We start from the raw sequence: 25,354 nt of genomic DNA, 5'->3' as shown, positions 1-25,354 counted from the left end.
ACTGTCTAGCAACAGGCCCCTAATGATGGTGAATATCCTAGTGTTCTGTGAATGTGGACGCTTGTTATTACTCCGTACTCCGTACTTTGTCTATCGTAACCCCTTGCGCGCTATCTTGGAAGTTGCCCGTGCTCAAGATCTACTGCTCATGATCTCGTCTTTGAGATATTCAACCTGATATCCCATCCCTCTCGTGTGACATTTGATTGCTACGTTTACTACCTTGAGTCCTACTGAGGTACCACCTCATCATACATCCTCCCAGACGCACAAGGTTCCACCCGTCCGCATCCGCGTCTGCATCTGCTCCGGACGCAAACCCAAATCCCAGAACAAAAGCAGTCGTATTGAAATCGAGACCAAACTTGATAATGTTCCACAGAAGAACTAGCTTGGGAGGCAGAAAGGTATCGCCTCCGCAGCCAACAGCCTTCACTGCCGAGCAAAAGTGTGAGTTGATGCATCTACCCCAAATTCTATCATTGTGATTGTCGGCAGATGTTCTGACTGCTCATTCTCTTTCTCTCTGCCGCTGCCCCTCAACAGCATGCCTCCACGAGATCCCCCATTCACATCAAAATACTCACATGCGTTTTCAGCTTGTTATCTAGAAAGTCTCCGCAACGATCGTCCCGTACGTCCAACGGGTTCAAGACCGGCTCCATTCACATCAAGAAACTACGCATTCATTTCCGAATCATCCAACTTGGCCAGGTCAGATTCGGCGCCTGTCCTCACCTCTGATACCAATACCCACTGTCACAATGACGAGCCAGTTCTTCACAAGTCTAGCTCGTCAGCTACATCGATAACCAAGGGTCGACCGCTGGCCCAGCCTCCAGGTCAAGACCGACCAGTCCTTCGAGGCAGGAAAGTCTCGCCTACAGCCACAATCCAAGTGCCACAGGCCACCCAAGATGGAGTTTATATTGAATCTGCCGCTCGACAACTCGAAAAGGAAGAGGCACACCATCTGCGAGAGGCATTAGACTTGATTGATCAGAAAGATGAGGAACGAAGAGTGTACACGGCGGCACAGCAAGAAGCCGCAGACCTGGTGTGGAAGCATCGAAATGCGGCAGCGGCCGAACAAGAGAAGATGGCGCCATACTCCAATCCAGATCTAAAGCTTAAAGATCGACGACGGAGTAGTGGTCACAGACAGGCGAGTGCATCAAGAAAGGCGTCTTTTCCTCATGGGGACGGTCAAATTGACGAAGAGCCATCCACCTCCCCCGCTGTCCTACCGACGACCGAGCAAACAGTCAAAACACCCAACGCTAGTCTTCCGCTGAGGATCAAATCGACCAACACCCTTCCATGGCTGAGAAAGAGGACAGAAAAGACGTCAGCCGTGCCAAATTTGCCTCATTCCAAGAAGTACGACTTGTTCGAACTACACAAGAACCCTCGGATCCAGTCAAACAATGCCGAGTATGTGGCAAACGAGCCACCACCTCCAACCACGGCTATTGAGGCGATCCAAGAGGTGGAAACGCCAAAGTCTTCGCCATGCTTGGAAATCAGAAGTGAGGATATCCGAGCAGCAACAAGTATGAAGAGGAAAGACAGAAGTCCGAACCTACCAACTCCAACAGCAGTCAGTGACAATCTAGGAAGACCCATTGTGAGCTTTGACAAGTCGTGGAAGCCGCAGATGGATTCGCCTCGGACTAGCCTGGACATGGAGCAACCAGTCAGAAGATCGACTGAACCCAGTGTGACGGGAATGGAGGCGACCCAGGAAAGACCCACGACCAGACCCATCTTGCCAGTACCATCAGTCACAGTGTCCGCTCCAGAGGTACCGACGATCCACGTGGCGGACCATGGGTCTGATGCCAGACCGACCCCGAGCTGTGTCATTTCGGCACCAAGAGTTCCTAGAATTGACTTGCCCGAGGAGCCGGCGGCAGTGCCATCGATCCATGTTGATGGAGATGGAAGTCGGTCTTTACCTCAAGTGCCGAGCATCGAGATAGAGAAGGAGAGATCAGTTGCGCACAATGATCGACCTGCGACACATGCCTCGACGACAAAGCCTACAAGGTCGAGAGTTCAGCAAACAACATCAGCACGAGTTCCCTGGCTGAAGCGTGCTTCTCTCCCTACCGTCTCGTGCTCAAGCTGTGGATTGCCAATTTCTGGTCGCATCGTCACGGCGGCTGGTTCGGTCAGTGGGGCTCCCAAAGCTCGATTCCACCCCGAGTGTTTCGCGTGCCATCACTGCTCAACGCCTCTGGAGTGTGTATCATTCTACCCCGAGCCAGAGCACCGAAGACAGCAGAGAATTCAAGATGAAGGCTTGGACGAGGCGGAGCATGAGCTTCGATTCTACTGCCATTTAGACTTCCATGAATTCTTCTCTCCGCGATGTCGATCATGCAAGACACCAATCGAAGGGGAGGTGATTGTGGCAGCAGGGTCGGAATGGCACGTGGGACACTTCTTCTGCGGCGAATGTGGGGATCCTTTTGACTCTGACACGCCGTTTGTTGAACGAGACGGCTATGCGTACTGTGTGGGTTGTCATACAAAACGAACGTCGGCGCGATGCAAAGAATGTAAGAAGCAGATCCTGGACGAGATCACGGTAGAGGCTCTAGGGGGGAAATATCACGAGCAGTGTTTTGGGTGTTTCGAATGTGGAGATGGATTTGGACAGGAAGGGCGTTTCTTCATTCGAGAGATCGCGGTGGAGCCGACTGACAAGGAGAGAAGAAAGGGGATCATGAGGAAGATGGAGGAGAAACCGGTGTGTGGTGCGTGTGAGGAGAGGAGGCTCAAGGCTTGAGGGGGTGTTTGTCTAGGGAGACAGAAGAGGAATGACTGTCGGCATTGTTGGAGTAGGGAGTCGAACTAGGACTGCACGCTCTTCAGGGTATGTTTGGTTTGACAGGTAGACATGGAGATGTTAACATGTTGTTTGAGTGTCACGAGTGTATCAAAATGAAGGCGTGTAGTTGTGAGGCGTTAAGGAGGACGGGAAGGGTTGAGGTCGATCATGGACTTTATTGATGTCTATCTCCGTCAACGCCGATCTGATTTCTCATCTATGGTCGAAGCGTACTCGAAGAGAGGAGTCAAGTACCAAAGAGGCGCAGTGTAGCGCAGGATGTACAGCAATTGACCGACGGTGAAGACCAACAGATGACGCGACACAAAAAGAGAAGTCTCGGACCCCCACAGTCGTTCTTACCTCCGATCATCGATTGACCCGCACCTTCCCTCGGGTCTCTGTTCCTTCCTGCTACAACTTTATTCTTTGACTTTTGAGTGGGTTGCAACTGCCAAATGCTAAACGAGATGGAATCTTCCTCATCCGCACTTGCCACATTTGCTTTGGAATGACGAGGCAGACGAGAGCTTGAAGAAACATCCATCCTCACTTTGTCCCTGTTTTCTCTATATATCAGCTTCAACCCTGCACTCTACCCGCCCTTGCACCTTGCAGCTCGCTCAGAGGCAGCATCTTGGTCCTGTGCTAGAATATAAATATACATACTCCTGACACTCCTGAACCATCTACTTCTCGAGTTCCTCTACTTGTTTTCAATCTCTTTAAATCTTCCTCGGCCATCCTGTATCTTTGACCGGAGACCTCTTCCTTGTACAATTGAAACTCGAATCTCCTTGCTTCCACCCTTGCTTTCAGCAAGTTCCCATACCTGACAATGGTAGACGCTCGCCTCCCCGTTCCCCAATCTCTCCAGAAGAGCCTGGACGAGACCAAAGTATCATACGCCCAGTTGGGCAAATCCGGCCTGCGAGTCTCGGTCCCCATCCTAGGAGCCATGTCATTCGGTAAGTCATCGCCTCATCTTCAAGGCCAACAACTGGCATATTGGTGTTTCCCCTCCTGCCAAGGGTTTACCGACTGACTCCGTTTCCTTTCTCGACTAGGCCACACTGACTGGCAACCCTGGCTCATTTCCGATCCTTCTGAAGTCGATACTCTTCTCAAGGGCGCCTATGACCGTGGATTGAACACCTGGGACACGGCTAATGTCTACAGCAACGGCATCTCTGAGTCATTCATCGCAGCCACCATCAAGAAACACAAAATCCCACGTCATAAGCTCATCCTCCTATCCAAGTGCTACGGTATTGTTGGCGAAGAACCTGGCGTTCGCCACATGAATTTTCCGGACGAGTTGCGCCGCTCCAAGGACTATGTCAACCAGGGTGGACTCTCGCGTGCCGCCATATTCAATGCTGTCAATGCTAGTCTCGAGAGACTGGGCACCGACTACTTGGATCTCTTGCAGATTCATCGCTTCGACGCCACTGTCTCTGTCGAGGAGACCATGAAGGCCCTGCATGACTTAGTCCAGAGCGGAAAGGTTAGGTACATTGGTGAGTGCCCGTTCGCCTTGTATAGTCCCTGACTTTTGCGCCCCTCTTGTCCTTCCCTGTCTTCGTCTTCGTCTGACATTCGCTCACCTATTCAGGTGCCTCTAGCATGTGGACATATCAATTCGCCTCGATGCAACATGCTGCGGAGAAGAATGGCTGGACCAAATTTGTCAGCATGCAAAACCACTACTCTTTATGTTACCGTGAAGAAGAACGGGAGATGAACCCCTACTGCCTGCAGACCGGCGTTGGTCTAATTCCTTGGGCCCCGCTCTATCGCGGCCTGCTCGCAAGACCCCTAGGATCTACTGCCACCGCCCGCGAGGAGTCTTCCAAGGGCTCCCCAATACATGCACTGAGTGACGCCGACGATGAGATCATTGGCCGTGTCCAGCAATTGGCCGAGAAAAAGGGTTGGAAGATGAGCCAGGTGGCTTTGAGCTGGATCATTGCCAAGGGAACCGTGCCCATTGTTGGCTTTAGTAACTTGAAGAGGCTGGACGAGGCTTGCGAGGTCAGGGGCAAAGTCCTCACTGACGACGAAATCAAGTTTCTCGAAGAGCCGTACAAGCCCCGCGCAGTTATCGGACATTCGTAGTTGGACCCAATGTGCCCAATATCAGTCAAAAGGCCATCCAAACTCCTTCTCCTCTAAGCTGCTACCGAGCTCTGAATACCCCCCTGTCCATCCTACCCGCTCGCTGCACCTTCGGCTAGAACTTGATCACATGTGCTGTCGTGCGTGTATCCCCGACAAGGAAATGCTACGAAAGAGCGTTACAACTCTAGAAATAAGCTCCACGCATTGCGTGGTATTTCGAGCCAAATTGACCAATGTCTGCTTCTTAACTTTCTACCGTATCTTGCGGCTGCTGCATTTGATGCACGGTGCTTCAAATGCCAAATCTCATTTGGGAGACATCCTATCCAAACATTGTGCTTTTCCAATCTCTTCAATAAAAAATAGCCACCCATCTGCTGGTTGTCGTGTTGTCGTACTCTCGTGACATCTCACATGTCGATTGTCTCATTAAACCTCAATATTCCATTTCCTTTCATCACCCCATTAACCCCCTCGGGAAGCATGGTCCACCCCGTTTCAATGCGATCCGTGGACGCCTCCTTGTCGGAAGCATCCGACACCAACACTAGACCAGCCTGTTTGATGGTCTCGATCAGTGCTGGTACCATTTGTAGGATTCGAGCCGAGCATGTCAGGCCCATAAAGTTGTTCATCTGCGACAATTGTGCCGATTCCTTGATGGACGTCGGCTTCCTACTGTCGGACTTGACCAGCGCGTCCCCCCCGGCAGGCCCGTTGTAGCCTCCAAGGTCGTTGCATAACAGCACGGGGAAGTTGGGCTGTTTCCAGTTCAATGCCGTACAAATGTTGGGATTGAGAGAGCTGAACACGACCGATCGTGAGAGATCCGGAGCTCGACTGCGTAGCGCTCGCGCGTGGTCAAACACTTGGGTCAGAATCGCATCAGCGAATGTGTTGATATCGATGCCAGATTGAAACCCCTTCCCGGAGGCAGCGAAACTGGTCGGGTACAGCACATGCAGGTTGAGATTGATATGTGGTGGTAAGTTGGCAAGGACGTCTTCCAGTGGGAAGATGGAATTCCTCAATTTCTCACGCCATTGAAGCACGCTGAGGGGAACAGCGGTGGCTGCAGCTGGAGTTAGTGTTTGTACCAACCCCAGATCAACCAGAACTTTGTGCTTGAGTTCGTACACGGGGACTTCCAATTGGTGATGCAAGATCGAATAAGACGGATATACAATCGGAACTCCATCACGTGTCAGTTGGACGACGAGCCTCAAGTAATCTCCTGAGAGGCTGGATCCCGTGACTAGGCCGCTGTGGTCATCCAACGTGCTCGTGGCTTTCCAATAGGTTGCAAACTGCGTGATTTCCAAGGGAGTGCCTTGGTAAGGCTTAATCACCTGAAAGCTCAATCGAATCTGGCCCACAGAGCGCAGCCGAGGATCAAAGAGAGGCAACGTGCACGCTCCTGCACTGCTTTGCAAAGCGCGAAAGACGTCAGGCAGCGCAACAGATTTGGCAATGACTTTGGAGCCAAATGTTGGGAAGATTTCAAAGTCAACGGAGAAGGTGCTGAGGTCATCAACCTGGAAATACACCGACCGTGAGTCTTCTTCAATAGGCAGCATGAGATTTCGAGGGATCATGTCTGATGTCTTGGATGAAATGGTCAGTCGTGCGGCGGGATACCTTGCTTCGTTGAAGAATTGAATCGCCTTACTGCCGCCGTCGAGGTTGATGGCAATGAATGTTTTGGTGTCGAGAAAGTTGTGCCCATATTTTCGGAGAGGAATAATAGGAGGCGGTAAGGAAAGATCAGGAATGCCGTCGCCTTCAAGAGGTATCTCCTCGGGTGTGATCTCCATGGCACTCATCATGCCTCGCGGGGGGACGATGGCCCCCAATCTGGAGGACCTGCGATCTCTGTGAAGTCGACTCCTTTCCCAGAGCAGATCCAGACATTCGAGATGGCCCTCCCAGGTGGCATAATACATGGCTGTCAGCCCTTTTTCGTCGAGCGCCTCGGGATCAGCACCACTATCTAGTAATGCCCGTAAACAGGACACTCGACCTTCGCTCGCGGCATGGAACAGTGGTGTCCACGAATACAGTTTGTCGCGCTGATTGAGGTCTGCTCCATGAGTGGCAAGTAGTATCAACAGGTCTGCTTCTTGACTAGAGCGTGCGACGAGATGCTGAGGAAATAGACCTTCGGCGTCGGGAAGAAGTCGCGCTCCTCTTTCTAGTAAGAGGCTCGCCACCTCGATCGACTCATGTTGACATGCCAGATTCAGAGGAATGTGGTCAGTGTCCGATTGAGGATCGATTTGAGCGTGGTGAGAGAGTAATAGGCGAACACAATCGACGCGATGGCGAACGATGCTATGAATGAGTGGTGTAAAGTTGTCGTGGTCCTTCAAATCAATTGTACTTGGACCGGCACTGACAAGGCGTTGTACCATCCCAATCCTTCCTCTTAAGCATGCATAATGAAGAGGGACGCGGCCATAAGCGTCTAAGCGAGTTAGATCAACGCCTTGACTCAAACCATATTCAAGAACTATGTCTTTTCCGTAGATGGTGGCTTCGTGGAGACAGTTGCGTTCGTTAATGTCGTCTTCTGCATGAATATCGACAAGGCCAGAGTCGATAAACAACTTGAGTGATTCATCGGGAGCCTCGCTGATTGTGGCCAGGAAGATCCTGGTAAATCGTTCACCGGCTTCAGCTCCACTGCTCAAACGAGCAATCCATTCTCGCAGAGCACCAGTGTTGCCCGCGGCGGAAGCTTGAAGAATCTGGAGATCGATGTCACTCTCTTCGGTACCGACCCGTTGACCGATTGTGCGATCCTGTGTTGCTGACGATTCGTACTGGATGTTTTCGCCCTCGGCGAGGGCCTCGAGATTTAGGCGGGCGGTCGTAGCCCGATCAGCGAGGTCTCGAAGGACATCGCGATTGAAACATGGCTGTATCTCAACGGCTCTTTGAAGGTAGATCTCTTTTGTTCTCGACTAGAAATGAAACATCTTAATTAGTCGCCATTGAGGCTGGTGAATGACAAATTACCTTTGATGTTTTATCCCACTGACTATGATTAGCAACGATTCGATCAACCGAGAGAGTCAGCGACTTGCCTTTTTCAGTATCTTGGAAATCGCCGTCTCATTGACTTCGACAAAGTGCTACGCGGGTCAATCTCAGCGTGGCGACGGTCAGTATAGACGCGTACCTGTAATTTGTTTAGGTCGTTGTCAAATTGTTGGAAGCCTTCGACCAAGGTTGCAAACGACGCAGATAACCTCGAACTTGCCGCCACCCGAGCCTGAATGACACGCTTTTTATCGAGGAGAGTTTTCAATCTTGAAGAAAACTGAGACTTGTTAGGCGATGATTCGAATCACGAGAGGGGGAAATCACCTCGGCCTCTTTCTGGATGTAAAACACATTGACTTTTTCTATCTCTCGCTCCTATTTTGAAAGGTTAACAGAGAGGACAAATGTGAATCGTTTTGGGAGTGTTAACCAGCCGGAAGAAAAACACTTCTTTGTTTGCACGCAGGGCTGCTTGGGCATCTGAAGCAGAGGTGTCGCCTTGGGCGGTGATTGTCGGGGTGGCACTGAGTTGCTTGATGAGCTGGAACAGCGGTGAGTACATTTGCAGTGGGGTGGACGGTGTTGAAAGCAATTCACCTTCTTTAGAGCCTTGTAATTGAGAAAACTGGCGGCATATTCGGGAAGGTCCAATTGGTGACGTTGAATCTGCTTTCCGAATTTCCTGATTGGATCAGCAAGAGCCAAGGCAGTAACACACGAAGAGCGTACATGATTGCGGCAGTAATCGATAGGACCGCTCAAAGACCAAAAGGAAGGAATGTCTTATGGACAAATGGGCTGTCAACCGGACAAATGCCGACAAGGGTTCGTCGACGTATATCGAAACCTTGCAGCCGTGCGGGAATGTCCAATAAGAAGTGTTCAAGACCTAGAATGGCCAATATCAGATTGGCCTGAGTTGAGCTTTTGGCACATTTGGTGAAGATTGTTGTTATAAAAAGCAATGGTAGGCTGTCAGATGGCCACTGATCAGACTGTGCAGCGGGTGATGAGACAGTGCCTTTGGCAAAATATCATATGTCCATTGCTGTGAAAATTTCGAATACCAAGGACTTGAGATATTCCTGCAACAGGCGACAATAATGGACAATTACACTGAAGCGAGGATGCGGGTTAAAGCAGAGGTGATATGCCAAGTTGGGATACCCTTGAGGCGTTGTGGGCGAATCAGGGCGCGTAGATCACGCACGCGGCTTGATGTGTCGTGCAGGCTTCGAAGGCCACAGAGGTGGGTTCTTAGGGTACGTAGAGCCACGACTGGCAATAAGGTCACAAATGAGAAGTAGAAGTTGTCTTTGCTGACGGTGGTGGGAGTAGGTTGATATTATGAAGCGCACAGACTGAAAGACCGAAAGACTGATGATGAACATGTTTGAGGAGGGAAAAAGATCTCCCCCAGCTGGACATTATTGAATCAAGCTCCTCCATGCCACTGTCCAAAACTCTGTACCTGCCTTGAGTTTGTAACCACGGTTCCCTAGACTGCATAGTACTCGGCTCACCTGCTTAGCCTGTCAATCTACTTAACCTCTCTAATCAAATGATTCCCAATTGCGTCTTCTCTCCCTGTGTTTGTCTCTCTCTCTCTTTCTTCCCTCCCCGCTCTTCCCTCTCCCGTGTCTCCCTCAGAACCACTCAAGGTCCCTGTGATTCCCCCAAACCAATATCGTAATTGATTCCTTGGCTACAACATTGACCATCACAGCCACATCCACATCCACATCCACGTGAGATCCCAAATTCCTATCTACTTATTCAGTGCCAATCACCCGCAACAAAACAAAGGGATCTCAGTTCTTGCCGTTTGCGTGGGACAAAGCACATTCATGCTACCTGCTTGTCCATCATCAAATGAATTTTGACCTGTTGAGATATGACTAACCTCGTCCCTACCAAGGCAAACCCAACAGAACAAGTCCATGTCCCACATATTTTGAATCTCACAATGACGATGACGCGCATCGCCTCCGTGCCTCCATAATTGAAAGACACATCCCTGGTGGCTCGACCGCACGGGCATTCTCCCCTCATTCCTTTTCCTAATTGCTCTGTTGTGACATTATACACCATCCATTACTTCCGTCAAAGGAATTACTTGTTTCTTCGCGTTCAAGTACCCAGATTCCACTATCCCCAGTCTCCTGAAGCCCAGATACAATCATGCCTCCGATCCCTATTCACGCGTCCTCCCCAATCAATCAGAACCAAACTCACCCAACGGCATCTCTGAGTAGATCGCCAAGCAGTGCAGCAGCTCGATATACCCCCCGAGTACCAGCAGCAGCGGCTGCAGGACCTACCACGACGATCACAGCGGCATCCGGCCTCGAACCATCTCCTCAGCCTGGGGCTCCGGCGTACGCTCAACCCACCAACGTCGTCTCCTCTTTCCAAAATCAGAATATCACACCCACTGTGACACACACATCTAATCCTCCCGCCGAGGTGTCGTCCATAACTTCTAATCCCGCACCACCTCAACCTGGGGCCGTCCCAACTCCTCAACCCCCGAGGTCCCCTAAACTCGCTATCCCGGCCTATCCCCAACCTCATGCCCTTCCTTTTACTTCGGCCTCTCCCACCGCGGGCATTCGCCATTCCTTGCCCAGCCCTACTCCAACTCGTAACCGGCCTACATCCTCCACCTTGTACTCGCCCGTCCCAGTGACAGCACCGGTGGCCGACCTCTCACACCCCCCAGGCTATCAACAAGACCACCGTGCTAGTTTCGACGACAAGCCCATTGAATTCTGCCAACCTATTGACCGACGAGCAAGTCCCTCGTCGCGTAGGGGAGGCATTCTTGACGGTGCTCCGACAATGGAAAGGGATAATGACGATGACACAATGTTCAATCAGGCCATGGCCTGGGCCAAAGCTGCAGGCAAGAGGCTGAGCAGGACCGAAGAACAGATCTGGAGGAACATCAACGGCGATGGAAAGTCATAAAGAAGGAATGGGATACTGTGATTTCTGGCGCAAGTGGGGTGCACAAGTTGATGGAGTCTGCGGCAGGAATGTACAATATAATGATGGACAGTATCCCACTCACAGGCGGTTGGAACGTGTCGATCTGCACACTGGCACGTCGCTCCCTAGACCCCGTGCAATGGAAACTAGTAAGAATTAGAGGTTGGAGCCCTAATCAGGTCCTCAATCAAACATCCTTCTGGAGGCATCGACACAATACCAGGATAATCGCAATGTCTTGTTCGCTTGACTACACGGCCTTGAATCATCTACGTAGTTGTCTACTGGTCACTCATCACTGATCAACATATTCTGGCCGAGCGAGACCAGTCGTGGGGTAAAGAGGGTAAAGTACAATTGAGATTCGAGGCTACAACGCAGACGAGAGCGGAAATGAACGTGAAGAACCCGCCAACAAGCCCATCATGGAAAACAGGATATCGAAGGCGCCCCACACACTCCCCACAGCCCAGTGATTGCTGTCGCCTCTCGCGTTGCATTGTCGTGAGGTTGTCTATTTGCAGCAAGCTTCTTCTCCTCTCCACTCCCCGTGAGATTTCTCTCCGTTGTGGAGAGCTCCTTCCATCGTCGTCTCCACACACCAATTCTCTCCATCCCAAACACTGATTATCTTGATCCGTCACGACATAATTGTCGGCTATGAACGATATGTCGTAGAGGTTTCCGTGTTGGTCGGCAGGATGAGGTGAGATGGCATTTAGCCAGAGCCACCCTTGAAGGCCTTTCCGAAGAGGAGAAGTTGAGCCTCTGTTTGTCTATTAGTGGTCGATTCAACGCCTTGACATTGGAGGAAGTACTCACGATCGTAGATGGACAAGACACCGGCACCGGCAACACCACGGAGAATGTTGGCACCGGCACCCTTGAAGAAAGATCGGAAACCTTCGGCAGCAAAGATTTGTCGGGCAGCATCGAGAGAGCTCTTGTACTTGACAGCCTGCAGAGCGAATTAGACTCTTGTTACGGTACCACATCAAACTGGACAAAGTACTTACCTCACCAGACGTCATCATCATGCGACGACGGATGGTATCAAGAGGATAGGAAGCGATACCGGCACCAGTGGTGACACCCCAGCCGAGCAAGAAGGAAGCCAAGAAGTTACCCTCAAGAGGACCGACCAGGAGAACGGGCTTGATGGAGTCGTACATGCCGAAGTAGAGACCACGGTAGACGACAATTCCAAGAACCGAAGGACCGAAACCACGGTAGAGACCAGCAATACCATCAGAAGCCAAAGTCTTGCGGTAGACGTCGACGAGACCGTTGAATTGACGCTCACCTCCCTTCTTGGCGGACTTAGCATCGTTGGCAAGACGGGTACTGTCAACAGTTAGTACGAGGGTTTGACGCAAATGAGCACCATCCTAGAGCTTACCGGGCGTAATCGAGGGAGTAGACGAAAAGCAGGGAAGTGGCACCAGCCATACCACCGGAGGCCAGGTTACCAGCCATCCACTTGGCATATCCATCACGGTCCTTCTTGAAGGCGAACATCGACTTGTAGGTATCACGGAAAGCAAAGTTCAAGGCCTGAGTAGGGAAGTATCGGATAACGTTGGCTGTGTTACCTCTCCACAGAGACATGACACCCTCGTTCTTGGCAGTTCGGCTGAAGCACTCGACGATACCATTGTATTTGCGGTCGAGACGTCCAGTCTTCAACATTTCATCCTAGAACAGGGTATGAGTATATGTTGTCCATGATAGGTTGTAGGTCTTGTGATGAACAGAACTCCGTCCTCTGCAGAGCATGCCCAGCGAGGCGGCGGACCGATGGGAGAAGTTAGGTGAAGCATACCTGATTCTGGATCAAGAGCTTGACACGCTCAATGGGAGCGGCGGCGGTTTTCTGAAACTTGTCAGACGGGCTCAGATAGCAGGATTATCTCTTTTGGAGCTTACCGAGACGGCGGCAGAGACACCACCCATCAAGAAATCTGAAGCTTGTTAGCACATGTTGGATATCCGTGGAGTTGATCTCGTCTAACCGATGGCAAAGGGTGGCTAGAGTCAAGTTAGCAATGTTTCTATAGATGAGAAAAATCCCCCAAGCTCGAGACAGTGCCGGTCGTGCGAACAGCAGCTGGCATTGAGTTCGAAAAGATGATGAGTGCACTTACCAAGCCCATAACGGACTTGCGTTCCTGAGGAATATCACCAGACATCTTTGCGACTGATCCTGGATATGAGAATGGATGAGTGGAGAGAGGGAAAGTTGATGCGTGATGCAGGAATGATAGAGAGAAGATTGAGGTTGAAGCAGACTGGGAAATTTTGTAGAAAGGGATTGGAGCTCAAATCGTGCTAGGCTAAAAAAAGACTAGCGGATAGATTCGATTTGAAGGAGTCGGCCTGGTTTCGTCGGCTTTGAACGCCTGGCAACCCACACGGGCACACGTCCACCCCAAAAGTTTAGCCTCCAAGTGCCTCCGTGCCTCCTACACCAACCTGTAACCCAAGAGGCAAGTGTGGCAAGGACAAGAATTGGTGCTCCCGAGCGATCGGCCGACCTGCCATTGAAGTTCTCACATCCTCACATCGTCTTAGCCTAGGCTCTCAGATTTCTCAGATTTACCGCCTGGCGCCCACGCATGCAATTTTCCCGCCCGAACCATTTTCGTGAGCCCCATCGTCTTAAAAATTTTGAGCGCAACGGAGCGGGACCACCCACCCACGATCTGACTCGTTCTCTTCTACAGTTGGTCCTTCCTGGGACTCTACGGAGTACAGCCCCAACTTGAACTCCCTAGCAACCGTTGCACTCATAGACCCTCCTCCAAGCATCTACCCCCATTTCCCCTTCTACGGAGTAGTTGGCGCGTATCGGTACCTACCTAGATAAGGTAGGTAGGCACCTAGTAGGTTGAGACACAATTAAAAATAATAAATTAAGTTGGAAAGGTTAGTACTGGCATCGTTCTCCTTCGAGCCACTTGCTACATGTGCACAAAGTACCATTTTCATGTGCATGTTTCATGTTCAGTACATAAGTACATAGTAGGTATCTACGTATGTACACGGTAAATCATGCCATCTGTGACCACTGAATCCTCGTACCTCCTTGGCCTGATCTCTCGGGCCTCAACTCGGCGTTCTCTTCTCGGGCCATGGGAGAAATAGAAGCGAGCAATAATATTTGTATGGGGCAGTTCCGATGGCAAGCCCAGCCCAACCTAACAAGAGGTAATAATTGTCTCAACTACAGTTGGTGGATGAACCAGGGACTGGCAGGGACTGGGACTTCTGCTCCGGTTTGTAGCGTCCATCATGGCCCATGCCTCCTTCATCAATCTCTCGGTGAACGTGCTCAGAAATGATGATGGTGTTCTAGAAATTCCATCTCCACTTGGCTTTCTGATGCGGCTCCCATGTGGATAACTTATACTCCATCGCAGGCGCAATCATGCATATTTTGACTGATCTTCCCTCGTGACCATGGTCCTGTACGAGTAAATCCTAGATATCTATGGATCATAACACGCATGTGGTACTTGCAAGATGGAGTCATTATTACTTGTATATTTCTACCTGCATGTCCATAATCTTTCGTCAACAAAATCAGGATTCGACGTCAATCTTCACCTTCTTGGATCGGTTGCGTCTCTTTTTCTTTCCTTTGACCCTGATATCTACGCCTCCGTCCTCGCCCTCATCTGCTGCATTGTCCTCGGCAGGAATTAGTTGGCTACCTTGCAAACCTTCCTCGCTCCCAAAGGTGTCTAGTCGCCATTTTCGAAGCCGGGCCTTCTTCCCGAGGTGTTTCAAGTCTTTGCGTTTCTTTTCTGGATCTCGAAAGCTCGCCAGCTTCTTGAGGCCGGCAAATTCGTTCAGCTGCTTGTCGTCCGCCAGCAATATGTCCCGCGACGTCAACCCAAATGTTTTGGGGGATGTTTCACGATATCGGAACCCTGCCTTGGAAGAACTTGGTAACGAACCATCCAGTTCTAGTTGTAGCTGATCGTCTACCAATTGTTCAATCAGTCTGCGCTCTTTCTTTGCATCTCTTCTTTTCTCTTCATTTTCTTTTTTGACCCGCTTCCGCTTGGATAGCTTGTCGTCTTCAGACAGGCTGAACTCAGCCTTGTCTTGGTCATCAAAGTCTGGGATAATGTCTTTGATGTCAATATCATCATCAAACTTTGGCTTGCGCACTTTGCGTTTTTTGTGTCCAGCTGCACCTTCGGCGTCTTCATCGGTGTCGACTTCTTCTGCTGCATAGTAGTTGTCGTCAAACCGTTTTTGCATTTCCTCTTCCCATTGGGCATCATTCCACTCGTCATCGACAAAACGAGACCAGTCTTCGGGTTTGAGATCTTGCGTTCTGATTCCGGCTGCCTTCTTGATGCGGCGCACCTTGTCTTCTAGTTCTTCGATCTTCAACCTGCGAAGACGTGCTTTGTCTTCCTTTCGCTGTTGCTTTTCCTCTTCTTTTCTCCGTTTCTCTTCTTCTCTTTTCTTCTGTCGGGGATTGAGTTGTTCCCGGCGAACCGAGTATTTCTCAGCCATGTCTCGAGCATGCGAACGTAGTTTCTCGTTAGACTTTGCTGGGTCTTCAAATCGCAGGTTGTATGCCTCTTCATACTCATCTGCTCTTCGATCGTCATCGTCGTCATCCGACTCGAAGGGGTGAAGGGCAGGGTCTGACGGCGCTGCCCATGCTCTTGAGGTCATGAAATTTGATAGGAAGAGTTCGGGGTCCTTGTCCGCATTTTCAACATCCAATTCGGGTTCTAATTTTGTAGGCTTCTTTGTTGGCTTTGCAGCCAGGAATTCACCATTGTCTGGGCCCATTTCTTCATCGTCACTAGAACCCCCTGCTACTGCCTTGATCTCTCCAATGATTGTCTGTTTCAGTAGGGCTTGTTCTTGATCATAGGAAAGAGGAGGGTTGTCAGGAGTGGCCTGATTATCAGTGTCGCCATTGAGGAGGTTTTGACGGTGGTAGTCTTGTAGGGTCATTGGTTTTGATGATTTGGGCTTGGAGGATGGAAGTGTGTTAGTTTCCGAGTAGAACTTGGTGTTGCCATCATATAATCGCGGGTCCTTTGATCGGATGGCCTGCAGAGTGTCCATGATCTCTCGATCGACAGTTTCAGTGGCTAGCTCGCCTTCGTCTTCGGATTCGCTGGTCGAATCATCGGAGGTGTCATCGTCGTTAGAGTCTTTACTGTCTCGTTTCCGCTTACGGGCAGACTGTCCTAACTTTTCCTCCACTATAGGTGGTCAGTAAGACCACGGGATAACAGGTCTGTCTTTTAACATACATCTCTGCAATTCCTCCCGTTTCTTGTTATGTTCAAATTTTCGAGCGAAGGATTCGTTGACTTTAAGGTCCAAAGGTTGAACATTGGTGCCTCCATCCTCGCTGTCGGACGCATCGCTGTCCAAGAGCCCTCGAGCCATCTTGGCTAATCAAGCGATTCGGGACGGTCTATGAAGAGGAAGTTGACGGTGGAAGTTTGATCATTGAAAGGCGGAAATCCACATCCCAAAGGGAAAAAAATAGACCAGTTTTGGATAATAATTAGAGTATGAAGGATGCCGCATGCAATGTCTTGGCACAGTTCCACGCGGGGAGACTGCACAAGGCTGCGATCGCAAGGCTGGCTTGCGCAGTTCCCAGCCTGCCTGTCGTGGCTGCGTTTTGTTTGGCGCTGACACTCAACCTTGACGTATGTTGAATACTCCGCAGACTCCAGATTCCACCCTCCAGCATCCACCAGACTTGCTTCAACTTGACGTTGCAACGTTATTGATCTGAATCAAATAATCTCCTTATTTCTCCGTCCCTGAGGGATAATACCTCCAACCCCATTCAGCGACTGCCCTCCGCGTCGTTCCCTCAGACATGCTCAGACTCGATTAGACCTCTCCCTGGTTCAATAGAACCGCCGCATTGTCGACCATGGCACAGGTTCTGCAACCGGCCGACGATGTCGGCAGGCTGATCAATCTGATACCAGTAGCCCTCAAAGAAGCCGCGATCGACTCCCCATCCGCACGTGCGACCGTTATCCACTACGGCGAACAGGTCGACTCGCTCGAGAAATGGTTGGATGAATACATGAAATCAACCACTCGACTGGTGACCGAGTCGCTGACACTCGAAAATGTCCTCAACAACTTCATATCCAATTCAGTCCTCCCATCGAGTATCTCGGAGTCGATCCTAGACCACGACTATGGCTTTTTGGCCATGAAGAGGTATGGTGAAGGCGCCAAAGATTATTGGATGAGTCTTATCACCATGGTCAAGAGGCTCAATCTCATGGTTGTAGAACCAATCAGGAACTTCCTACAGTACGATGTTAAGGCCTTCAAGGAGGCTCGAAGACTAGTGGAAACCACACAAAAGACCTTTGAAACCCTACAGGCAAAATACGCCGGTCTTGGGAAGTCCAAAGAAGCCTCATCTCTCCGAGAAGACGCCTTCCAATTACACGAAGCCCGCAAGGTCTACCTCAAGGCTATGATGGACTTTATTAGCATGGCTCCTCAATTTCGCTTTGCCTTGGACAAACTATTGGTCAGATTGTTCTGTGATCAGTGGCGAGAAATGCGCCTCTCAAGAGACAATACCATATCCACCTTTCAACGAAACTCCGATGAAATGCAACGAATCAAAGGCTGGTTGAATGAAATGGAAGCCAGTGAAAGAGTCTTTCGAAAAGAGCTCATGTCTGCCAAGAGACAACTTGAAGACACTTCAGAACTCAACAGTCGTCCGTCTCGGGAGCTGGAAGATTACAGCATGTCCACCGTGCCTCAATTCAGTGGCCACGCGCAAGCTTCAAGTATCTCTACGTTGTCGCGGTCTCCTAAGAAGACAACTGCACAGACTGGAGAGAAACAAGGCTGGTTATTCTTGCGGACGTATGGTGGAAAGCCCACCAGAACTATATGGGTTAAGAGATGGGCTTTTGTGCGGAACGGTGTCTTTGGCTGGCTGTTACAGGGCACTAGGACAGGTGGTGTCGAAGAAAGTGAACGGATCGGAGTTCTTCTCTGCAGCGTGCGGCCCGCCCCGACTGAGGAACGTCGCTTCTGCTTCGAACTCAAGACGAACAAAAACACCATCATTCTTCAGGCTGAAACACAATCGGAGCTGGTCGATTGGATCACCGCCTTCCAGGCTGCCAAATCAAAAGCTTTTGACGATCCAGATGCCACGAACGGCGTTCCCGGTCGAGGGAGGATACAAGCTGGCGCCGCCTTTGCTATCTCGGCGCCGCCAATCCCAGAATTTGGCACCATAATGCTCAGCTCGACTGAGCCTGGCCCTGTGGCAGACGATGTTACCGCTCTCGAGAAAACAAACACGTTACCGATCCCGGGCAATGAGCATCTTCGAGAAGGCAGCATGGACATCCCGAGAAGATCGACTGCCCTGGAAGAAGGCGGACATCGCGACACAGCATCTCGCATAATATCTAAACTTGATCTTCATCGAAAGAGTCCAGCCACTTCTCAGATCTCTCCGAGCCCGTCTACAACAAATGTCCCTGTTGGAGGGATTGCGAGTCTCATCGCGGCCAGCCACGGCTCAATGCCAGTTGGACCAAGTCTACCGGCCGTCCAATCACTAGAGCCTGAGGCTTCTCGGCCGAGGAGGGCGTTCACGCTGGCTCTCCGAGATATGCCCTCCAGCAGCCTTGCACCATCCACCCTGGCCTCTGTGCCAAATCCCACCAACCTAAGCAGAGCCGCAGTGGTCATCACGGGAGAACGAGGTCTAAGCCCAGCACCCGACAGAACTGGTATCCCAACGGGACTACTCGCTAACATGTGGGGAACGTCAAGTACTGGTCACGTCAACAAATTAGAGCGCGGGGGTGAACCAAAGCTTGCTTCCGACCCAAGTCTTGGTGCCCAACCAAGTCCAACTCTGAGAGCGTCTTCCCCGTCAAAGAAATCTCAGTCGCCTTCACGATCTGCAGTAAACCAGCAGAATGCAATCTCTCAACTCGACTTGTCGCTGCCTCCGCCAGGGTCTCGATCCAGGACTCCATCTCCTGGCAAGCGACAGCATAGAAGCACGATCAGTGTTGACCGTGAAGGGCCAAGGGAGCTTCACACTGATCTGCTGATTCCTGAATTCCCTAACTACTACCCTCTGCAGCTCAAGTCCCAAGATGCGCAGTTTCGCCTGTTATTCCCTAACGTGGCTCGTGACGATCGTCTCGTCATGGTCTTCAGGGCAACGTGGAGTCCTAGTGATCAACAGGAATTTCCTGGTCGAGTGTATGTTACATCTCGAGATGTCTATTTTTACAGCAACCATATTGGACTTGTCCTTACTACCAGTGTTCCACTGAGTTCGGTCGAGGAGGCCACAGCGGCCCCCGGTAAAGATTGTGATTTTGTCTTCCTTCATCTGCGAGACGGCCTTGGCGATGTCAGTTCGCGACGGATAACCATCAAAATTTTCCTAGAGCCTCTCAAGCTCCTCCAGCGCCGACTCAATTTCTTGATTAGAAACAGCTCTGCCGACGAACCGTTGCCATTGGAAGATGTTATCAAGAGACTCCTTAAAATGGAGAACGAAGCACCAGATCGAAGCCCTAGTCTTGAAAGCTGGGAAGATGTATCGCCAAATACCCCAGTCGATGCCGGAGGGCAGAGGACTCGCGGTCGAGCTTCAACAATGGGCTACGAGGTTAGAGGGCCGATCGTGGTCGATCGTACCTTGGATCAGCCTGCAGGAGGACGAAGAGATTCCAAGTTCAAGTTACCTGCACAGCCGGTGAAGTACACTCCCCCTGGCAATCTGAGACTAGCTGCGGAGAAGGAATTTGATATTAGTGCCAAAGCACTCTTCCATGTCATGTTCGGCGACAAAAGTGCATTGTGGCAATTGTTGCAACATGAACGTCAAGCTAGCAACTTGACCCAAGGAGCTTGGTCCAATATGGGAGAAAGTCGCTTACGCCGGGAGTTTACGTTTGAGATCCCCACCAAGAACATCATTGGCGTGGAATCATACACAGAAGTGTGCGACTATCAAGTCGTGGAGGTCAGTAACGACCATCTGTGCTATGTTGTCACCGACAAAAGAACACCATGGCATCTGCCATACCAGAACAGTCACAGACTTGTGAGCAAAGTCGTGATAACCCACACCGCAAAGAGCAAATGTAAACTGGCTATTTTTGTCAAAGTTGAGTGGTTGCGAGCCCCATGGATGTTCGGTTCCGTGGTTGAAAGACAAGCTCTGTATGATCTTGAGCTCGACTCTCAAGATCTAGCCGACCTTGTCGCCGACCAAGTGCGCAAACTTGGCGCTCACAGTCGGACGCGCAAGGCGATCCAGATATTTGGTCAAGTCGGGCATTCAACCGAAGCGACCCAGCTAATGATCGATAATACTGCCATCAACATCGAGCTAAGAAGACAGCCGGTCACCAGGACAATGACTGGGCTGGTTGTACAAACCACAGCCTCTGCTGCCGAAAGTGCCGCGAGCACACTACTGCAGGGATTGTTGGATATTTTGAAATGGTTTGGCAAATTGATCTCGGCAAACAGGCTGATCGTCATGGCTTTGCTTCTCAGTTTGGCTTACAACAGTTGGCACTCACTTCGAGAGACCAAAGAATGGTGGCATGAGCGGAAGGCAAGCAATTTCATGGCTCGACTTGGAGTGTCTCCCAACCTCGTCATGAGTCGTGCAGTTTACTACCACGACCTCGATGACATTCTCAGTCGGGGAGCCGACCTGCCAGTGCGTGATTCTAGTCTCTGTTACCGTGTCTTCCACGACGAACATGATCCCGACCTAATGCAGATCGGATCGGAAAAGTCCCCAGTTACCCTAATACAAGAAGCGCGCCAGCGGCTAGGTACGTACCGGCATGACCTGTCGGTCGCGGTGCGTGTTGTGAACAGCATCGAGAAGGAGCTAGTGCAGTCGGCATGGCTCCAGTGGGTCGGTGACGAGAATAGAAGATGTCGCATGGTCGAGGGACTAGTCTTGGGCAATGAAGGGGACCCTAACGGGACAATGAAAACTGCAGAAGTGCAGGACTGGTACAATGAGTATTGTACTAGCTGTCGCGATGAATACGACAAATTGTGAAGGAATGATGCAGACCATAGAAGTCCAATCTATCTTCCTGGCATGAGCCACACAATCCTCTACAATCATTTCCAGCCAATTGGTCAAGTGACCCCCTGGCAACAAGATTTAGAATTCACGGGAAAAGGGCTACGAGTCTCGAAAGACTTTATACAACAGATTTGCTTCTGTCGTCACTGGAACTTTATTTATTGCTTCGTGGACGAGGCATGGAGGATATGAACAAGCGACTAAAAAGAGGTAGGCCCCGTCCGCGTGGGCGCATCAGATCTCTGGGAACTGGTGGCCACATACAGCCTGATATCCAATCTAGCATCGCAGTACCAACAGATAAAGTACTCGTACACTTCTTCATGAATAAGTTAATTTCCCTTTTCCATTGACGCCGAACCGATGCAAGAGAAAAAGATCGGAGGAGACACATCATCTCCTGGAGTTGACTTTGGTAGAATTGGCAAATAATAGATCGAACTCGCCAAATTTTGCGGTCAACTGAACGTCATCATATTTGAGAGTGACATCCAGATCAGTCTCATCAGAGGAGGTCACATTGCGCAATGCGAAAAAGGTCTCGATTTCCTGTTGAGCATTGACGGCGACGCTGACAGCCCGAGATTCTTGAAAGACATACATGACCACAACTTGGGCAAACTCCATCTGCTCGTCCGTCATGTTGTTTGAGATCACAGGAGAGGGTGTGTCGGTATCGTCAGGCCCATTAGATGACGTTGATGTCGGGGTGTCTGTGGGGGCAGCTGTGTCGAGACTTGTGGCTGTTGAAGATTCCGCCGTGGTGGGTGAGCTTGTATCTCCATCCAAAGTCGAAGAAGTGGCTTGGAAGACAATGCCATTGGAGGTGCCAACCGTGACTCCATCTTGACGTCTCTCAAGACGCAGGTTCCCGGCATATGCCGCCCGGTCAGTGATCTTTGGTGGCGCAGGTCTGACCTCGGATGCAGGGAGTTCATCTTGTACGCGGGGGCCCCAGCCGGGCAAGATGATAAATCTTTTTGCTCTCCTGTCTTGATTGACGACGGTGGAATTGAAATTGACAAGTGAATTTACGCTTGAGCAGGTCAAGTCTTTGTTTGAGATTAGGGATAGGATCGTCGAAACGTTCAATGGGACACCGAAACGGTTCTGAGGTGATAGAACGGGTACGAGAGAACGTCCAACGGTAGCGTTTGTGTATTCGACATTATCTTGGTTGAGGGTGAGCGTGGTACAATCTGCGGCATTGCCAGTTGTTGTACATTGGCTTCCGATGAAGCCTCCAGAACAAACACACATGCAAGAATCATTGCTCACAATACTCATGCCACCGTTTCTGCATGGGAAAGATGCAGCACATTGTGAAAGAGCATCGGCCTGACGCTGTTGTCGTGGAACCAGAATCAGGAAGATTGGTACCAGCACAGCAGCCGCAATCAAAACCACGACAACGATGAGAATGACGATGAAAACAGGGAGTGAAAGGCCACAACATTTTCGACGTTGATTTGTGGGCTTGGACATATCGGTCGTGGAGGCGCAAGCCTCTCCTTTCTCGCCCAGCGGCCATTGGGTATCACCACGATTGGTAGGAGTGTTCCCAGCTGCGGGAGCAGGAAACGCCGAAATCATATCTGACATGGTCGACTGACGATTATTGCCGTTCAGCTTCTCCTGACTGCCAAACATGTCCAACATGCCCAGACGGCTGGCGGTCCGACCTTTGTCAAGATTGGCAGCGAGCCTCGTGGCTCTCTTTATGAGATCTGACAAGCTGGTTGTGCTGCCACGATTCTCAGCTTCTCTGACAGCATCGATGTCGAGCTTGGGCGGTCGGCGGTTTGGGGGTATTTTGTTGCTCATGGACGGCTGTTCGATGCCCAAGCCTAAGAGAGCATTGGTGGATTTGCCCGAGTGCGAGGAGCCTGGCTTTGGCGCCAGCACCATTGTAGAAGCCACAGTCGTTGGAGTGATGGGAGTTCGTAGAAATTCTCGGTCGGCGTTGGGAGATCCCGGCGGAGAGGAGTCGAAGGGCATCCTCACAGGAGTGTAACTTCTCGAGCCTGGGGTTTCACTTCGGATATCTATGGGTGCTTTGCCCACACCTGCAGCTATGGCTGCGCTGAGGGCTGCCATTGCTGCATTTCTGCTTACGGGGGGGATGGCCTCTCCAGATGGGTCGTGTTCGGCGTGACTACTTCGGGTTTTGATAGTAGTGACAGCGGGCCTAGCTCGCTTGCCGACACTAGCTTGACGGAGAACTTGTGGCGAAGGCTCAGGAGAGCTGGGAGGGCTTTTCTCTAAGCTGACGTCGTGCTGATAACGCTCATCTGCCCCGAGGGCTTCGCTTTCGGCGTAGACAGAACCTGAATAGCGTCTGGGTGTAGGCCACCCGCGAGATCTGGAGCCTGGTGTCGTGCCTGGGGTGACAAAGTCTCCGATTACTGAGGACATGTATGATTCGTGAGTGTTGGCATTTCTGCCTGGGGATTGGTGCCCCGGAGATTGTCGAATTGTGGAGGAGCCTGTATAAGGAACTGGTGGTCGAGCGACGGGAAAGCGGAAGTCCTGGACGAGGATCCCGTCACCATTGGATCTCTGAGGCGGAGAGCGTTCTCGTGTGTCGCCTCTGGTTGGGGTTGGTGCCACACCTACACCAGCGGGAACTTGACGGGCAGTAAGTTTTACTCCTGGTGGAGGACGAACGGACGGATGTGGGGGAAACTGGGAGTACTGTGACGCTTGACTGTATGGCGAGGGTTGTGGCTGTGGAGTCATTTTGCTGGGTTTGTACTGGGGATAGTGGAAGCGATTATCGGTATTATTTTTCTGAGAATCTTCCCGCCGATTGGAAGGGCGATCCATGGCGCAAGTGGCCTCAGTTGAGAGATGGTAGAGGAAAAAACAGGTCCCAGGTGAACGAGTGGTGCCTGCGGCGAGACCGATGGAGGCAATCAGAAGCCGGCAAATGTGCGTTCGATCAGTGAGATGTAGTCATGTTGCTGATCGCTATAGTGAAAGTCCGTAATGGGCCAAATTCGGCAACAAGGTTGTGCAATACTGTAGCCTGAAAAACATGGTTAGTTTACAGGACTTTGGATGAGGAGTCGGCCAAGTGCTGTCTTGAGATTCAAGAGGCGTGTAGTTTCCAAGATGACTATTGCAGGGCGGTCATGAACATACCTCGCTGTGCGAGTGAGAAAGATCCAGTCTTTCAGAGAACTTGGGCTATGTCGTGGTCGCACCTGACTGCTCTCAAAGCTGTCTTGAGTGAAAACCGGGGGAGAGAGGGCCAAAGATGGCAAGTCGAAGTAATTGAGGGGCAAATGCGGCAAAACTGGTTTGCGCAAAGAGTGGGAGGGCAGTAAAGTCACGAAAGAACCGGACTGGCTGGTTCAGGAAGATGTTGGAATGAATGACTCTGGTCAATGTGAATGTGTTTAGGAGAGAGAGAAACTTGCTATCTCGAGCGGTGGTGAGGGGCCGAGTAAGTGGTCAACGGGGAAATGAGAAGGAATGGAAGCACGACCAAAGAGGCGGCAAGATGAGCAAAACCCGAGAGGTCAAGCTATGAATGGTGAGAAGTGGGAAAGGAAGAGAAAAGCGTGACTGGGGGACTGAGATAGAGAGAGAGGAAGGGAAACGAGGTGTGGGAAGTCAGAGTAAGAGTTTGTGTCAGATGTATGGATCGCTGGTGTAACACACCAAAAGTGACGGGGAACTCACAGGCAATTGTTGCTTCATCGCAGGCCACTGAGTCGCCTGAGTAACAGGGTTTGGTACCGCGTTGTGCGAGAGTCAGGCAGCCAGGTAGTCAGGACAGAACAGTAGCACCAGAGCTACTTCTGAATAGTCCTCAAGGCTCAACAACTGCTTCTTCTTCTTCTACCGGAACCAACATGGATTCCCATGTCTGGTGCCTCAAATTGTGATGCGACTTGTTGTCCGTGTCGAGTCTCGACTCTTAGGTGGTCAGGAGTCCAGGCCAATAACATTTTCTCTGGCCGCGTGAATGCCGGGGGTCTCCCTGCCTGCGAGGACTCGCTTCCACACCTCGCGTGCCTTGCAGAGGCGAAGCCAGAAGCCCGAGGTCCCCAATTGCTGCTAACTTAGTTCCTGCATGACCTACAAAAGGATCTCATTGGCCTGCAGTCGCGAATTTCACACTATCTATGCCCTGGACACGCTGGTCTGGCAGTGGGAAACTAGGAGAGGCTCTGGGGGCATGTGGTGGACCTCAGTGGCTGGCGTTAGAACGAATAATCTCCTAC

The 25,354-nt window shown here is 51.0% G+C and overlaps 8 protein-coding genes across 9 annotated transcripts; 4 read left to right on the top strand and 4 right to left on the bottom strand.

Annotated features, from left to right (window-relative positions):
* Positions 1-90: 90 nt before the first annotated feature.
* Positions 91-2,981, top strand: PV10_07968. 2 transcript variants are annotated; one of them, XM_016372934.1, is made up of 2 exons: positions 91-450; positions 600-2,981. In XM_016372934.1, exons 1-2 carry the CDS (start codon positions 372-374, stop codon positions 2,792-2,794), a joined length of 2,274 nt encoding a protein of 757 aa, XP_016219845.1. In that variant the 5' UTR covers positions 91-371; the 3' UTR covers positions 2,795-2,981. The 2 variants fall into 2 exon arrangements, with proteins under 2 accessions (XP_016219845.1, XP_016219846.1); XM_016372935.1 differs by having other exon boundaries at positions 91-2,981.
* A 448-nt stretch (positions 2,982-3,429) lies between these two features.
* PV10_07967 (uncharacterized protein) lies at positions 3,430-4,989 on the top strand. Its single transcript, XM_016372933.1, has 3 exons — positions 3,430-3,804; positions 3,904-4,356; positions 4,452-4,989. Exons 1-3 carry the CDS (start codon positions 3,675-3,677, stop codon positions 4,952-4,954), a joined length of 1,086 nt encoding a protein of 361 aa, XP_016219844.1. The 5' UTR covers positions 3,430-3,674; the 3' UTR covers positions 4,955-4,989.
* A 190-nt stretch (positions 4,990-5,179) lies between these two features.
* On the bottom strand, positions 5,180-9,389 carry PV10_07966 (uncharacterized protein). Its single transcript, XM_016372932.1, has 8 exons — positions 8,732-9,389; positions 8,600-8,684; positions 8,433-8,543; positions 8,327-8,377; positions 8,139-8,279; positions 8,044-8,091; positions 7,976-7,993; positions 5,180-7,920 (listed from the first exon to the last, which is right to left on the bottom strand). Coding segments are annotated over exons 1-8 (3,009 nt in total). The 5' UTR covers positions 8,734-9,389; the 3' UTR covers positions 5,180-5,367.
* Positions 9,390-9,619: 230 nt separating this feature from the next.
* PV10_07965 (uncharacterized protein) lies at positions 9,620-11,234 on the top strand. Its single transcript, XM_016372931.1, has 2 exons — positions 9,620-9,750; positions 9,921-11,234. Exon 2 carries the CDS (start codon positions 10,184-10,186, stop codon positions 10,970-10,972), a length of 789 nt encoding a protein of 262 aa, XP_016219842.1. The 5' UTR covers positions 9,620-9,750; positions 9,921-10,183; the 3' UTR covers positions 10,973-11,234.
* PV10_07964 (ADP,ATP carrier protein) lies at positions 11,213-13,463 on the bottom strand. The gene is made up of 8 exons (XM_016372930.1): positions 13,138-13,463; positions 13,006-13,021; positions 12,920-12,954; positions 12,816-12,866; positions 12,393-12,688; positions 12,010-12,337; positions 11,816-11,951; positions 11,213-11,761 (listed from the first exon to the last, which is right to left on the bottom strand). The coding sequence occupies exons 1-8, from the start codon at positions 13,180-13,182 to the stop codon at positions 11,712-11,714; spliced, it is 957 nt and encodes a 318-aa protein (XP_016219841.1). The 5' UTR covers positions 13,183-13,463; the 3' UTR covers positions 11,213-11,711.
* A 1,057-nt stretch (positions 13,464-14,520) lies between these two features.
* On the bottom strand, positions 14,521-16,489 carry PV10_07963 (uncharacterized protein). Its single transcript, XM_016372929.1, has 2 exons — positions 16,282-16,489; positions 14,521-16,230 (listed from the first exon to the last, which is right to left on the bottom strand). The coding sequence occupies exons 1-2, from the start codon at positions 16,418-16,420 to the stop codon at positions 14,576-14,578; spliced, it is 1,794 nt and encodes a 597-aa protein (XP_016219840.1). The 5' UTR covers positions 16,421-16,489; the 3' UTR covers positions 14,521-14,575.
* Positions 16,490-16,710: 221 nt separating this feature from the next.
* PV10_07962 (uncharacterized protein) lies at positions 16,711-21,379 on the top strand. The gene has a single exon (XM_016372928.1). It carries the CDS (start codon positions 16,923-16,925, stop codon positions 21,090-21,092), a length of 4,170 nt encoding a protein of 1,389 aa, XP_016219839.1. The 5' UTR covers positions 16,711-16,922; the 3' UTR covers positions 21,093-21,379.
* Positions 21,269-24,737, bottom strand: PV10_07961 (uncharacterized protein). The gene is made up of 2 exons (XM_016372927.1): positions 24,267-24,737; positions 21,269-24,150 (listed from the first exon to the last, which is right to left on the bottom strand). Exon 2 carries the CDS (start codon positions 23,946-23,948, stop codon positions 21,516-21,518), a length of 2,433 nt encoding a protein of 810 aa, XP_016219838.1. The 5' UTR covers positions 23,949-24,150; positions 24,267-24,737; the 3' UTR covers positions 21,269-21,515.
* Between the last annotated feature and the right edge of the window lie 617 nt (positions 24,738-25,354).

This window comes from Exophiala mesophila (genome assembly GCF_000836275.1).
Source record: "Exophiala mesophila strain CBS 40295 unplaced genomic scaffold supercont1.6, whole genome shotgun sequence".
In the NCBI taxonomy this organism is placed as follows: Eukaryota; Fungi; Ascomycota; class Eurotiomycetes; order Chaetothyriales; family Herpotrichiellaceae; genus Exophiala; species Exophiala mesophila.
The sequence above is the reverse complement of the archived record's forward strand: the minus strand, read 5'-3'. Positions and strand labels throughout refer to the sequence as shown.